We start from the raw sequence: 16161 nt of genomic DNA on the forward strand, positions 1-16161 counted from the left end.
AAGGAGAATCACATCAAGATGTAAACCCGGGAGCGAAGTTGGCATTGAAAAATGTGTTTATTTAAAGCAGTTGTGCAAAATAAATCTGGTTAAGAACATATAAAACAAAGTTTATTATTAAAAATAGTTTACCATGTTCAAGCAGCGCTACAGTAACCTTCTTTAGCTTAATTTTAACCCTCTGACAGTCATACTGTTTTTTATTTGGAGGCCGAAGTTGGAAATCAGTACCAGTAGGAACTTTTAACTAGAACACACCTTTGAAGTCAGAAATATGTCTCTGAATCTCTGAATAATCACAACAACTCCAACTTTAAAATCCAATATGGCTGCTCAGTGAATCAACAGAAGAGAAGCAGAAAGAAATGATACATGCGTCATGCTTATGCATTATGTTATTTTTTATAATGTTGAAAGAATTGTTGGATAAAGTCATTATTTTTGTTTTCTTTGCACAAAACCTTTTCTGGTAGCTTCATGAACTATTTTATGTCCTTGCTATGTTTCTTGACCTCGAATGTGTCAGCTGCATCGCACTCTAAGGCTCAGAAAGGTCTCGGATTTCACCAAAAGTATCTTAATTTGTGTCCTGAGGATGACAACACGAGGGTGAATAATTAATGACTTAATTTTCATTTTTGTGTGCACTAGATACCAGTATAGTAAATGTAATTAAAATGATGGATAAAACCAAACCATACATTAAAAAAATTAATTTCTATTGCTGAGCACATCAACAAGATTCCTTGAACATTCTCATTCAAGCTTTTAAAGCACTTCTTCCTGTGCTGGACTAACTGGTTAGTTGCTAAATTGTGCGCTGCAACTGAGCGCCTCATGTTCACTTACGTGGTTCATTACAGCCACTCTGTGCAAGCATCTGTTCACCTGTAACCAGTTCAGTGGCTGAGTAATGTTGCACCCAGTGATTTGAGCTGAGTTTGATCTGCCCATATGTCCTCAGCGTCTTAGTACAGGAGCGCACATCAACTGTCTGGGACAGATGACATCTTGGGAATTCTCTACAGGACATCTCATAGAGTGCTTACTACTTACTGCATGGTGAAACAACAGAATTTCAATACAATAGAGCGATTCTCTGAAGAAATCAGCCACATGGTGGTACATATTTGCCAGTAAAACTCGTATCTTCCACCTCCTCCAGCCATCTGCTGAAAGAGATCACGCATGAACTGTGACATCAATGACAAATCCATTGTAAAAATGTCACATAAATGTGGGCCACAAAAAATAAAAGCTCACAGGAAGTTCATCAGTCTGAATTGTAGGATCTTTGTGACTTTGACCCTTTTGATGTCTTGTGCAGCGCTTCACTTTTTTTGTTCTAACATCCCTGAAAAAGTGAACAGGACTGAAATAGCTGTACACTTCTGTAATTAGCTCTTTTGTCATTTCCTGACCTCATCTTCCCCTCTCAGCCTTTCTGAATCTTACACAAAACAGGAAGAAGAGCTTCCTTTTCATCTCTCAGTGGCGCAGCGGCAAATTGGCGCTAATTGTTTTGAGATAATTAGGACTCCTGGAAGAGGTAGAGAGGACCCCGACTAAAATGAGAGGTCAAGAAAAAAGACGTGCGTTCAAAGAGAGGAGGGAGAAGCACATGTTATACGCCGTTCATCTGAATGGTTGTCATTGTGGTAATTTCATAATAAAAAAAGCCTAACAAAAGACAAAGCAAAACTGCTTTTTGCTCACGTAATGTTGCTTCATCAGTATTTAAATATTTCATCATACAACCTTGAATGGGTGCCTATTACAAAAATGCAGCTTTTTACTTCATAAGATGTTAATTGATGCACTGGAGTGGTGTGGATTACTTGTGGATTATTAAAAGATACACCTGCGGTTGCCAGTATGCCAGTTAATTTAAGTTTACATTCAAATACTGTAATGAAACTGTAAATACTAGCCCATTGAAGTACTGAAATGTTTTGTATTTTTTGTAATACACTGATAACCACCAAAAGCAGGTGGTGATGGGGAAGTCACATGTTGAAACAAAGCCCATGATATCGCAGCTTATTATTAACATATATATATAGAAGGCACACAATGTCATTCATATAAACATTAAGCACCATTATGGTGAGACTCATTAAACTGAAATAATGCAAAAACATTAATATAACAACATTAGATGTTACATACAACCCTAATGTACTAAGCTGATAAGAAAAAACGAAGAAGATTCGAACTTGCAAAAACAGCATGCTACTTTAAAATTACTTGAAAAGCATTTTGCTTTGATTTTTGGGGGATAAGACAAGAGTCACCCATTAAAACTCAAACATCTGCTGTGTTAATTCTACAGTTTAAAGTACACATACTTAACTATAATTGCTTGATGCATCTTGTTTCAGGGATTTGGGGAGTTGCTAACACAAGGTGGTAGAATAATTTTAAGTACCTTTGGACTATAACGACTGGACAGTCCTAGAAAGTTAAGCTTAACCCAAGGTTGCTTCAAAGGGACTGTCTTACAATTAGTATAGTCTAAGGCTAGTGTCCTGTGAGCCAATTTTCAGTTGGAAGCTTCATTTACATAGCCGTATGAGAATTAGAAGAAGCGTCTCTCAGCGGGGAGCCTTAACAGCCTCAGTGACTCAATTCCCTGCTGAGTTAATGGCCTCGCGACTATATCACAACATCTAGAATGCTTGATATTATCACAGGCAGCGGCTGGGATGGACTCTCGTGGCCTCGGAAATGACCACTGAGCTTTTCCTCACACTGAAAACCTGACGAGGCATTGTGCAGCTCAGATCTGATCCAAACCTCTTCCTCAGCACATATCGCACACTCCGATTGCATAACCATCTTTTTCACTGCTGTTCTCGTCTAAATGACTAATAAAAAAAGAAAGCGGAGGCAGAGCAGTCTGTGTTTATTGAATATACATCTTTTTCTTGCCGAAGCGGCGCGTGGACTTATAACGGCCCCAAAGGGACAAATACGCATCCATATCCTAATTCAGTCTATTACAATAGTTTATGTTCACATGGTGCTCCTGTTCTTATCTTCACATTGATTTTCTGCCAAAATAGGCCGTCGGAATACGTGAGGGATTTGGAAAGACCTCCAAATGAAAAGGGTGAGATTTCAGTGAAAACAGTCGCTAGGTGTGACATCTCTACAAAAATCTGTAGTTAGTGGGACGTTGCCTTTAGTTGCTTGGATGAAAAGTATCTGTTAAATGGTAATTAACCAAAACAGTTTCCCGCAGATAAATCTGTTAATTTCGTGGCAAACAACCGGCATTTTTGTGTTTTGCAGAGGCAGTAATTGGGTGTAATTCTACACAAGTAAAGCTGTACCTTCTGTGGTGGATGGGTGGTAATTGCTACACAGAGCCAGAGAGAATTTATTTACACATGCACAAGTAATCAAAGGCTTTGACACCTCCTCATTCTTTATTATTTCCGTTTTTGACAATTGTGAATGCTGGTGAAATCTGCAAAATTAGGAATTGACACAAAGTGTGGCAATTATGTAGTGACCTGAAATGTCAAAATGACCTTATTTATTATTTATTAAATCCAATTTTATATTTATTTGGCCTAGAAGTGCCATTTAAAAATAAAATGGTATAATTAATTATTCATGTTAAAATAAAGGGCAAGAAAATAAATTGCAAGAAAGATTACATTTATATATATATATATATATATATATATATATATATATATATATATATATATATATATATATATAGTAAGTAAAGTATGTTAAATGTTTATTTTTTCCATTATAAAGCTTGTACAAATTATTTTTTATTAGAAATCAATCCAACATACTGATTTGCTGCTCAAGAACCTTTTTTAAAATATGCTTTGTTATGCATTTTTGTAGAAACTGAAACTTTTTTTTTTAAATACTTTTGATTCAGTCCTTACTTTATCATTTCTGTCTCTTTTGATCAATTCAAAGTGACCTCGCTGGATAAAAGATCATTTAAATAATCAGTGTACATTTATTTGAATAAAGTAATGTTTAATTAGGCTGGCTTACAGCGGACTGTATCAGGACTGTGTGAACTTTGGCTCACTTTGTCTGTGTTTTTTCTAATGGTCAAATAATTTCCCCAAAATGCAGCTGTGCTAGCCCAAAAGTGAGAGGAACATTAAGGGAAAAGGAGAGAGAAAAAGCTCTGTCCATGCTCGTTTCTAAAAAGTGAAAAATACACTTCCATATTATGAACAGGCCAAATAATGAGATTGTGTAAAAGAAAGAGATGCTCGGTGAGAGTGTGTTGAAGCACCGTGTCGTGTCCGCATTCTAATTTTATGGCACTTGGGAGTACAGACTACAGGCCTCTCTGGCCACTTGTGCTGCCCGGCTGCCATGGAATATAATGTGTTTTGAGAGCAGCCCTATTATCCAGGCCTGGGGGGAAGGAGGCTGAAGTGGCCAGTGGAGCAGCCCTTAGACAGCACTGCAGGTCTATTTGTGTGTGTGTGTGTGTGAGCCACTTTTCAGCGCTGCCTCTGTCTTTATTAGCGTCGCTCCTCATAACAGCCACTCACGCCGCGGTCGAGTGAGAGCCAACCAGCGAGCGAGCACCTCCGAAGAGCATCTCGATTTCCCCTGATCTCTGTCTCTTCCTTTAATTCCACATTTGTGAAACATAGTGTTAAAACTATTACTGCGTACAAGTGTATGTGAGTGTATTCTTGTAAAATTAGGTTTCGTCACGGTGCGCAGACGTTTGTATTGACGGTGCTGAAACAGGGCTGAAGTGTCATTTGTTTTTCACAGAAGAGCTAAATGCTTGGTTATGCTGGAAGAGATAGAGACAAACTGAGGTATTCAGCGCACTTTGGTGTAATTTTGTGAAAAATTCAGTGAAATCTTTTTTCAAAGTTATTGTATATTAAGCAGACAACTTTAGCCCATTTGTGCAGTCAAAAATATAAAATATAAATCTAATTTTAGCATAGCTATTATATAATATATAAATAAATATTAGCTGTTTTGTTCATAAATAAACTAAATACTAATTTATCATAGCTATTCTATATTATAATTTGATATGAGATATTAGTTTTTATTGCCTATTATAAATATAATCTTTTTATATTTGTGTCTATTATAACTTAATTTAATTAATTTATTATCAGTTTATAATATATATACATATGTTTATTATTGTTGTTTTAAATTCTTATATTAGCTATTCATCATATCTTAGTGATATTAGCTATAATTGTTATCTGTTTTATATTCAATTAGTAGTTATTTATTGTATTTATTCTATAAAGTAATTATTTACTTGGCAAACTATATATTTATTCTAAAATATATGGTTAATAATTAATCCATTTTACCTTTACCATAGATATTACTAAATATTAGATATTTATATTTGTATCTGTTCAATGTTACCATTTAATATTAACAAATCATATTTTTGGTTTTTAAGACAATTATAGAATTAAATATTAGAGAATTGTATTTGTATTTTTAATAGCTAGTTTTTATCATAATCTTTTTATATTAATATTACTACATATATAGTGTAAAATTCAGCATTGGTTTATTTATTTGCTGCATCAGAATACATAGATACGACATTTACCAGCAGGGGCTTATGGGTCTGTTTCTAAGTAATAAATAATGAGCACCGAGCGAAAAAGAATAGAAAGTGCGATGGAGACGTGTAAGTGGTGGTCATTAGATAAGCTATTAAACACAAGCTAAGCTGTTCTCTGCTTGTTTTTGTGTGCTTGTTTCCATGGCACAGTTAAGGCCTTTTGCCCATCTCTTTGGGTTTCCAGAACTGTTTGTTTCTTTCTTTTTTTTACAAAGCAAACCATCCGCTAGAGATTCTTGTAAAAATAAATGGAGAAAACCCAAGTGTCCGTCTCCTGATCTATCCCAGCCCAAGAGACAGAGTGCATATCCGCCCCAGGGCTTTAGGTAAAGCAAAATTGTTCTGCGCTCGCTTTAGGGTGTACTGCACTCCGGCTGCATGCTCAGTACCGAGGTACTTTACCTTCAAAGACTTCAGAACCGCACAAAAGAACTCAACATCGCCTCCGGTGCCCGCAGAGTGGGAGGAGATTTTGACATCGAGTTTGCCGTGTCGAAAATAGACACTGTTCTTCTGCTGGAAAGTTCTTCAGAGCATGGAGGTGTGATTCCAGCGCAGGGAGAGCTGCGAGATCTATTGCATTCTCAGCTCTGGCTAATATCATATCAGTTTCTACAGTTTTGACATTTTCTGTCGAAAAGACTATTTTCATCAGAATCTGAATTTTCTTCCTGTCTCAGTATATCTCAGATACTGTAACCCTGGGTGCTCACTTATAGTTTTTTAAGCATTTCTAAAATGGTTTTGTGTCAAATTACTATTCCGTCTGTGAAAAATATCTACGATACTGAGTCCATTCATTTTTTTTCAAGCAGCTCTTGTAAATGTACATGACCGTTGTTTGTTTCAACTGTTTAACCCCTAAATGCATACCTTGGGTCTGCAGCAACCCATATTTATATAGCTATATTTACGTATCTGGTGACTCAATATGTTCAATTGATGATGCAATGTTACCGCAGGCATAAAACAAACGAATATCATCAGCGAAAACCGAACCCGTTTGAATGGCTTTACAGCAGAGCAATTACTATATGCCATTTAACGCTGGATGTGTTGAATAAGCTGCCAGTGATCAAAATATTGAATATGAAATCATTGTAAACAATAGTTTTGAGAATATAGCTGACATGTACTGTGGCAGTGCGCTCTGAGGATGACAGTGATGGTAAAATCATCAGCTCAAACCGAGCCCTTTTAAGTTTTATTTTATTTTGTAATTGTTCTTAAAATATCAAGACAGCTTTTTGCTATTGCAGCAGTTAGAGATCCATCCGTGCTGGATATATAAGTATAGGTCTGTAAGGACCTGAAAATGTATGACTGGTGAAAAATTCATCCATTTAAAGGCAAAAAAAAAAAAAAAAAAACTTTTCTATAATGCACCATGTCTCTTAAATTATAATTTACAGCTTTTGGGAGTGAATGACGACTTGAAACACATTGCTTCATTTTTGATTAGATAATTAATCTTAAAATGAAAATAGCTATAATTTATTTACCCTCGCTTCGTTCCAATCCCATTTGACTTTGATATTTTGCATCTTAAATGAACAGGGATCAGGGTTTCTAAGCCATAAAAAGGACAACAGCATCAACAACAATCTTCTTCTATTGGAGACTAATACATTTTGCAGAATGTTCTTACAAAGAAAAAAAAAAAGATAGAGACATGCCATTTGACTTTTAATTAAATATTTTAAAATAGTCATCATTTATTTACCAAGGCTTCATTTCAAACCCTAGTGACTGACTATTTTTTTTCTGTGGAACACAAAAGAAGACATTTTGCTCTTTTTCATGTAATAAAAATGAACGAATGAATGAATCAATCAGAAAAAAATAAAACAATAGAATACAATAAAATAAAATACCTTATATAACCCACCTGCTATCTTCCAAGTCTTCTGAAGCTTAGTGTGAGAAACTGACTCAAATGTAACTCATTATTCATTGAAAAGAAAGTAAGAAAGAAAGACATACGGGTTTCAAAACACATGAAGGTGAGTAAATGATGACAGAATTTTCATTTTTAGTTAAATTATTCTTTTTCCTTAAATTGAACCCATCAGGTACGTTCCTCATTTCTCATTCTTCCTCATCAAAGCACCGCCTTCTAACATCCTTATAAATCTCTCCGCTCTCTCCAGCAGCTTCTCCCCACTCGTTTCCTGTTATAATTATCATTTCCCTCCCTGCCGTCTTGATCTAAGCATTTCTAATTGAACAGTCACAGTTAACAGTTGGTCACCCTGTGCCGGGTGCAAGCACCAGTCAGTCCCAGTGTGCCGTTTGCCGTGGCCTTTTGTTTCTAGACTGATTAAGACACCGCTCTGCCCAAGATGGATTTTGGTGGATTAACTTTAATAGAGTAGCCAGATAGGGCCCGTCTTACGGTGCCACTGAGATCTCTGAAATAGATAGAGAGGTTGTATCAATTATTGACATTCAGCACAGTTTTCGTATGGATTGCTGTTGGAGCGGTGCCTGTGTGAAACATCTCCAATGCTGCAAACTTGACCTGTCCTTTGAAAATGTTCTAAAGTGGCTGCAGTTGCACTCTGAACATGTTTATCTGAAAGCTAATGGTTGGATTCTAGCCATCAAGCTTGGTTTTGACTATTGGGTGATAAATGATACAGTCATTATACTTGTTTATGCGTGTCAATTTAAGCTGTACAAAACGGTGATTTAGTAGATCGCCTACTGCCAGTAGATTTCCTCTATTTGTTATTTATTTATATATTTTTTTTACATTCCCTACTTTTGCCAGCATTTAATGCACACTTAAGGTTAAGTTTTAAATAGTCTCGCATAGCCAGACCTTCAAACTGACGGCTGAAGGTCTGGGATTCATGGCAGATTTCATTGGCTACGGCTTGCCCATGAGGCCGTGTGACTGACATTTTGATGAAATCACAATTCATCAATCAGTCAATCACTGTTATTTATATAGCGCTTTTAACAGTACAGATCGTATCAATGCACTGAACAGTATCAAATAGAGAATAGGGCGATGGTAATGCATAACGACAAGATTAAACACGTTTTTATGAAATGCAGAGACAGTCTCTGGAATCAAATCAACGGTTATTGCTAGAAATTAAGTGTACCCAACTTCGTTCACTATCACATTTCGGGTGTAGGAACTGTCGGCACATTAACAGAGCGGTGTGTAAAACGCTCTGATGTATTTTAAAGGTTCTATGCCACAAAATGTAAATATTTCACATACTTTAGAAAATCTAGCATTTAGTTCATCCCGATAAGCGCTCGTCGTCACAGTTGATGGAGTTTGGTGTCACAGCAACTTTGTTTCAGTTACGGAACATTAAAGAACACAACACACACGTCGACTTTGAAACTCCTGAAGTGTTTCCACTCCTGTGTGCCATATGCATCAGACGATTAGCCAGTGTTACGTGGGTGTAACGTCTGAGGCTGAGACTAATGGTTAAAATAATGTAATAACACTGTTAAATGTCATCTTTAAAAATGTCAAAATGCATAATAATTTTTCATTCTTTACATAAAGATGTGATGCCTAAATGAAACTTTTTTTATATATATATATATAATATTTTAGAACTTTATGAATATTTTGGATATCGGATATTTTAAATTAAATGCTATTTTTAGTGCATTTTAAAATAAATAAAATAGAATTTAATGCATTTTAGTATAAGTTGTATTTAAAGCAAAACCCTCTGCTTTTTTCCTCTACTTACTAAACATCACAGTTCATTTAAGCACTTAAATTGTATAGTGAGATTGAACACTCAAATCATTGTTTAATTAGGATTTAGTTTTATGTTGACTAATAACTCAGTGTGTTCACTCAGCAACTCCACTGAGTCACTTGCTTAAAGGATTTTGGGCATTTCTAATAATAATGTTTTTGTTTAAATGTCAGTTTTGAGTCTGCAATGTGGGAATACTAAACTACAGGCCTTATCTCTGAATCAACAGATTACATAACGTTTTGATTTATTTAAAAAAAAAAAAAGAGCACAACCTAATTGATGTTCATAATCCCTTACCTTTTTTTGACATCACAACCAGCATGTCTGCAGCGCACATGATTACGCGAGTGTTTCTGATTGGTTAGCTTTCATGTATCCTGTTTGAACATACTTTATTAAAGGCCAGATCAATGGAAAGGATGACATCAAGCATATTTATTTGAAACTTGCGAAGTATGAAACTATGATGTATATTTGTCATATTATTGTTCCACAAAACAAATTGCCTGTTTCATTGCCTGTCTGCCAATGAAACATTTATAAATGTAAATACCAATTGGCAATCAATAAACATAACCAGAGCACCTCCCCATATGTAAACACTGTCCTCATTGAACATATTGACAGCGCAGTGCCGTGTCCAACCTGAACAATTACAGAGCTGTTTCCTGCTGCCTTGCTCTCAGATTGATTCTTTTTGAAGTTCTCAATTTGTGTTTGATTTAATGTTTTCAACCAAACAACCTTTTTATCAAAGGCACTTTACTTTTTAGGGTCAAATTGTCTATGTACTTGATGTTAGTTAAATGATGCTTATAGTAACAAAATGAATGCCTGGTGCCAGCACACATTTAGAGTTTTGTGTGTTTACGCTAGGGTTTAAAAGTTTGGGGAAAATAATTTTTATTAAAAGAAATATTTAAAATGTAGGCACATTAAATTGATTCAAAATGACAGTAAAGATATTATATATTGGTATAATGGAGCAGTTACTATATAAAATAAATAGTTGTGAAGTTTATATTTACCGAATAATCCTAAAAAAAGTTTTATAGCTTCCAAAAAAATATTAATATGAACATATGATAATAACTTTTTTCACCAAATCGGCATATTAGAACGATTTCTTAAGGATTATATACGACTGGCTGCTGAAAATGTAGCTTTGCTATCACGGAAATGAATTACATTATAAATATAATTAAAAACAAAATAGCTGTTTTAAAGTAGTAAAAATATTGACACTTTTTACTGTAATTCAAATCAAATAAATCAGCCTTGATGTCATAAGACAGAGCCAGAATCCTTGCCAAATGTGTTTCTAGTCAGAAGAAGCTTTACCAGCATATTGCCTTATTTTAGTGGTTATATTCGTCGAATGTAAAACTTTCTCTAATAAAAATGGACAAAATGATTTCACTTCTTCATTTACGGAATGTAATTCATTGAAACTCTAGTAGATCTCTGCCAACTGCCACTTTAACTATTGTAAGCGAAACCACGCGGTAATTTACAGTAAGTGGATGGGAGAGTGTAGGACGGTACTTTATTAATCTCCTGGGTGAAATTGATGGTAAAAGCAGCGTCTCCCTGGGCTTACATTTTATAGATTGAGGTGAAAATATCAGCCTTGGCTGTATAGCAGGAGAGTAACGTGGCCTAAAAGACCTGACAGTAATTTACTTAGGTGTAGTATCTCTTTCATTGCCCCAGTTTCCCCATATGTAACATTCAGAGTGCTATTTTTCACGACTAAATGATGTAAAAGTCCTAAACAACAGGCTTTCTGCCAAAGACTCAATGTTTTGATTGGATCCTCCCGTGGCTCCCATGCCTGGCTAACTCAGCACACCGACACAGATGTAGAGTGGGAGGGTGTGAGAGAGACTCTGTGTCTCTACCTGATAATAAGACATCATGAGGATACGTCTGTCTCGAGCTGAAGATAGCACATTCTGTTTGGGAGGCTTGATACATTGTTGTGATGTTTAGGGTATGTATTTCTCCTGCAATATGACATCCATCGTTGATCTGCTTACAGAGTTTTCACGGGTGGTTATCGGCTTGATCTACAGCTGATAGAGAGCCATTCGGTAGAATCGGGCTTCGGAAATTTGCTAATGGAAAAGCAACTGTTGGTTTTAACAGGTACAAATAGACATGTTTTTCTGTTTATCAAGTTGGCATTCAGAAATCAGAAAGCTTTTATAAAACTGAAAATCACTGCGCAGCCATTTTAATGGAAAAATGTGTAAACTGTTATCTTACAGATGTAACCACTATGGGGAAAATTGCTCTAAATTGCTTTAAATTCAAAGGATACGTATTACACTTGCATTAAGCAATATATGAAGAGTGCATAACGTCTCGGTTAGCCTCGTTCCCTGAAATGAAGAACAGAGACGTAATGTTGGTATCGACCAACGAATTGCGATCCAAAATTTGTTAGTCAATACCGAGGTGATGTGAGTAACTGACTGAAAAGGGAAAAGGGAACCGGTTTTTCCAGTTTGCATTCCAAAGAATATCAATCAAACTGCACCTGGTTTATTTTATGTTAAAAAGAGTTCATAAATACAACACAATAAAAACATGCGGGCATAATAATAATAATAATAATAAAATAATTATTAAAAAATATAATAATTATCTGTTTTTGCAAATAATGTTTTCATGTACTATATAGCAAATCTCAGCAAAATTGTGTAATGTATAATGTATATTTAAAAAAAATGTTAACTATTTTATTATATAATATAGGTATAACTTCATTCAACTTCATTCTTATACAATATGCTCAAGTTTTAATTTATACTAAATTGTGTCCTTTATCTCAATGGTTGCTTGTATCATTGCAAAATGTATATTTGTATATATATGTACATATATTTTCGCCCAGCTGTGCTAAATGCAACTATATAAGACAAAGATATTAAGAAATTGACTTTTTTGTATTGCTACATTGCAGTCTAACCAGTCAACAGAGTGGCTAGCTAGTTAGCTACAAACACTAAAAGATTATTTAAGTTTAAAAGCTTAGAATTTAGCTTAATGCATATACTTAATATATGTATTGCATGCGACTCTTGGGTTCAGTTTTTTAAACTGCTGTTATGTTGCAAACTTTATAAAATACGATCATCATAATTATAATGGGAATAGAAAAACACCTTTTAGTTTGGATGTGATATATATCATCGGAAAGGTTTCAACTGGTGGAAATATCAGTGACTTTTTGTATGTAAACAACACCAAAAAACTCTCAAACATACGTGAAGGGTCGTTCACACCAAGTATGATAACTATAAAGATAACGATGAAGATATAGTTCTAAAAAGTCCACACCACAACTATAACTCTAAAGGCACAGAGAAACGATATCGTCGGAATCACTTCCATAGCGATTTTTTCCAACTGATGAATGATAAAAGCACTCTAACGTCTTCCGTGTCTCCCTCTGCAGGTAATTGACATAATTATCCGTTAGCTCCTGCAGTGATGGATCTGAAAGACAGACGGCAGCGTTCTCTGACACAGGGTCAACGCAGAAAGGATCTGCACTACGCCACATCCTCTCTGGACAGTGAGAACTGTCACATAGTGTCACAGAAATCATACAGTTCCAGCAAAACGCTGAAGGCCTACCAGCAGGATGGACACCTGCGCTATGGAGGATGTGTTGCAGAGCTGGTGCACCAGGAGACAGAAGAGTATGTCAGACAAGGTAAGATTGTAACTCAGCATGACTCATCATGATAAATAGCTGTCCTGTTTGGTACATCCACAATAGCAAAATTGCAAAAATAGGTCAACATGGTCAACATGTCAAATTTGATGCGTCATCATCATATATTGAGGTTTAAGTAAATAGACGAATTGAACAAATGTATGTGCAATTCTTAAGTGCATGTTGGAAACAGCAGTCTTTAGGTCAGAGTTTTCTCATTAGTTTGGGCTTTAATACAAATGCCATCATGGATGAGTATTATCCATTTTAACTCACATAATCCCTTTGTAATAAAAACAGAGAAGATGATTTTCTGTGGTAAGTTTTAATTTGCAGCTGTTGAAACTTTGGATCTGTGTGCACATACTGTGCTGGTGTTTCATGACAAATGTTTGTTCAAAGTTACTGTTCCTGTTCATGAAAGTGACACTGACCTGGTAAACCGATTAGAGCAGTGATTCTGTAAAAGATCACCCAAATGACTAATGGAAGATAAATGAAAGCTTTATTTTATATTACCCAAAGAACCGTATGTCATGGTTACCAATGCTTTTATGGTCTTTATTGGCATAAAAAAAATTTTAATTATATGCCAAGATTCAGTTATCAAATTGATGTGTGTACTAATTTTGCTAACAACCATTATTAAAAATTAAGATTTTTTGTATTTGGACAAAAGCTGTGTTCTGGCTATGCATTTATCCATTAACTTATTTGTCGATTAAGGTCAGATCAAAGAGAAAATACCATTTCAGTAAACTACAATAAGAAAGTGCCCTTATCCTGAAAGACTGTTTTTACCAAAACCCAACCCAACTGTTGTGTGAGCAGATTTTGTTTTGCTCAAATTGATCTTGCCATGAAGTGTTAACTGGTTATAATTATTTTTCGACCAACTGACCTTATTCAATTGTTGCACAGAAAATGGTGAAAATGAAAGGCTTTGAAAACTTTGTGCCATTTTGAAAGCTGTCCTTACAAACACACCTTCAGCCAGGTTTGTCAATATCAGATAGAGAGATAATAGAGGTGAGATGCAGCATTGAAGAAGAAACCTTCATCCTTTCAATATCTTCTAAAGCTGTCCTATTTCTCACATTTTAAATTTAATCTAGTAGAAAAACTGTGAGTTTTTAGATTTTAGAACGTCTGGCAGTAGCAACACACAAGCAGTTTTTACGATAAACAGTGTCTTATTTATACCTTTAGAGTATAGTACCACGTTTTCTCCTTTTTGTATCATGAATGATATTTCCATAACGAAAAAGTTGACAAATATTAGTTAAAATAGATTAAATGATTTTTGTATATTTATTTAGTAAACTATTATTCTTTGATTTTGTGAAACTAATAATATATCATGTATTTTCTTTGTACTCATTCTCTGCTTATTTTCTAATATAAATATATATTCATCACATATCCTTTAAAAAATATGCATTAGTTCTAAAAACAGAAATCAGAACTAGTATGATCTCTGATGGATCATGTGACGCTGAAGACTGATTTAAGGTATGCATTTTTTTATGTATTTCTTGTTTAGATAAATGCATTCATCACAAGCAAAAGGGACTACTTTTAAATACATAAAAAACTTCTTACTGACCCTAAGCGTCTCAATAGTAGTGTATACAGTATTTATATGAAGGTATTTGAATTTGTTTTTCTATAAATAAATAAATACATTTATGCACATATACATATATGGCTGCACTTGTGAGAATTACGTAAACTGCAAAACAGCCAAAAGGGTGTGTATTTGTTACTTGCACACATCATACAGTGTCTAACCTAACATCTTGATGTTTAATAATTGACATTTTATTAATCAGCTACGCTTTATCATTACGTTTATGTTTCCCATTCTCGGTTCTCAGTCCGGATTGCATCCAGGATCACCATACGGTTATTTTGTCTGAATTCCACCAGCACAGTATTTCTGTGGAGACTCAAGCCAAACTCACAATACAGCCCGAAGCGTTTTTTGTCAGGTTTTGATTCAGGAACGTCCAGGAGAGGGATGCTGCCTGTCATTCATTGAATATGTGTGTGTGTAAGCGTGTGTGTGTTTTCACAGGTTTCTGTTTTCCATAGATGCTGGCTAAGGAGTAGATCAAAAATGGAACGAAACAGAAAATCTTTAATAGTCGGAGATGAGATGTGCTCCACATCTCATTATAGCAAAGTTTCATCTACCTAAAGCAAGAGGTGACCTTGTCGTCACTTTTCTCCTTCGCCGTGTGCTATAAAAATAGCCCAAACCACTGAGCTGCGCACTGCTGTCTCATCTTCAGAGTGGATCAGGCAGACTCAGACTTACAGAGAAAAAATGATAGACACAGAACCAAGACTAGCAGTCTCTAGCTTTCAGTAGCCTGAGGTTTCTGGTCCACACATTTTTTATTTATTTATTTTTTTACCTGCCAGCTGTAGTCTGCTCCACATTACATCTGAACAAACTCGCCGTGGATATGCTCATATGGTCGAGGGAGGAGTTTTTGGTTGTAGGATGCTCCAAGCTGGTGGTCCATGGCCGTAGTGAGTGAACAGGACTCCGCAGGCAGCTTTGCTTCAGTAAAGGCCATATGGCGAGGGAGCTTCGGAAGTACGGGAGCACTCGTTATGGACATTTGTGGAAAGGAGTGCTCTGCCTCTTAGGCAGCCCAGAACCCTCTTACGGTCCCTTTAGTGCGCTTTTTTTCCAGCACAACATCTGGTAGCATGTGCTTATCGTCCTCCATTTGGGCTCTTACTAAGCTGAGCTGCTCCAAACATAGCAGAACATTGAGATTACAGTATAGGTAATGTGGGTAAAGGGGATACGGGAGAAGTGATGATAGAGGAGAGTGAATCGGGCGGATAGCAGTAACTGTATCCATCTCTATGACCCTGTTTACACCTGGGATTAACATCCAACTCGGATGATCCAATCAGAAGTGATCAGACAAGAGGGATTACGGTTTATACTCGGTATTGACATGTCGCGTGTCAAGTGCATGGCTTGTGACCACTTCTGATCGGATTTCGTCAAGTGAATCTTCTCTGATTTCATGACCGCACACATCAGATCAGTCTGTCGT

General features: G+C 35.8%; 1 protein-coding gene across 1 annotated transcript in view; it reads left to right on the top strand.

Annotated features, from left to right (window-relative positions):
* Positions 1–16161, top strand: part of tenm2b (teneurin transmembrane protein 2b) — a 341968-nt gene that overhangs the window by 22095 nt on the left and 303712 nt on the right. The window contains exon 2 of the mRNA XM_043221672.1: positions 12818–13078. Coding sequence (XP_043077607.1) covers positions 12853–13078 — 226 coding nt within the window. The 5' untranslated portion in view covers positions 12818–12852. The remainder of the gene's footprint in view (positions 1–12817; positions 13079–16161) is intronic.

This window comes from Puntigrus tetrazona, chromosome 21 (assembly GCF_018831695.1).
Source record: "Puntigrus tetrazona isolate hp1 chromosome 21, ASM1883169v1, whole genome shotgun sequence".
NCBI lineage: Eukaryota > Metazoa > Chordata > Actinopteri > Cypriniformes > Cyprinidae > Puntigrus > Puntigrus tetrazona.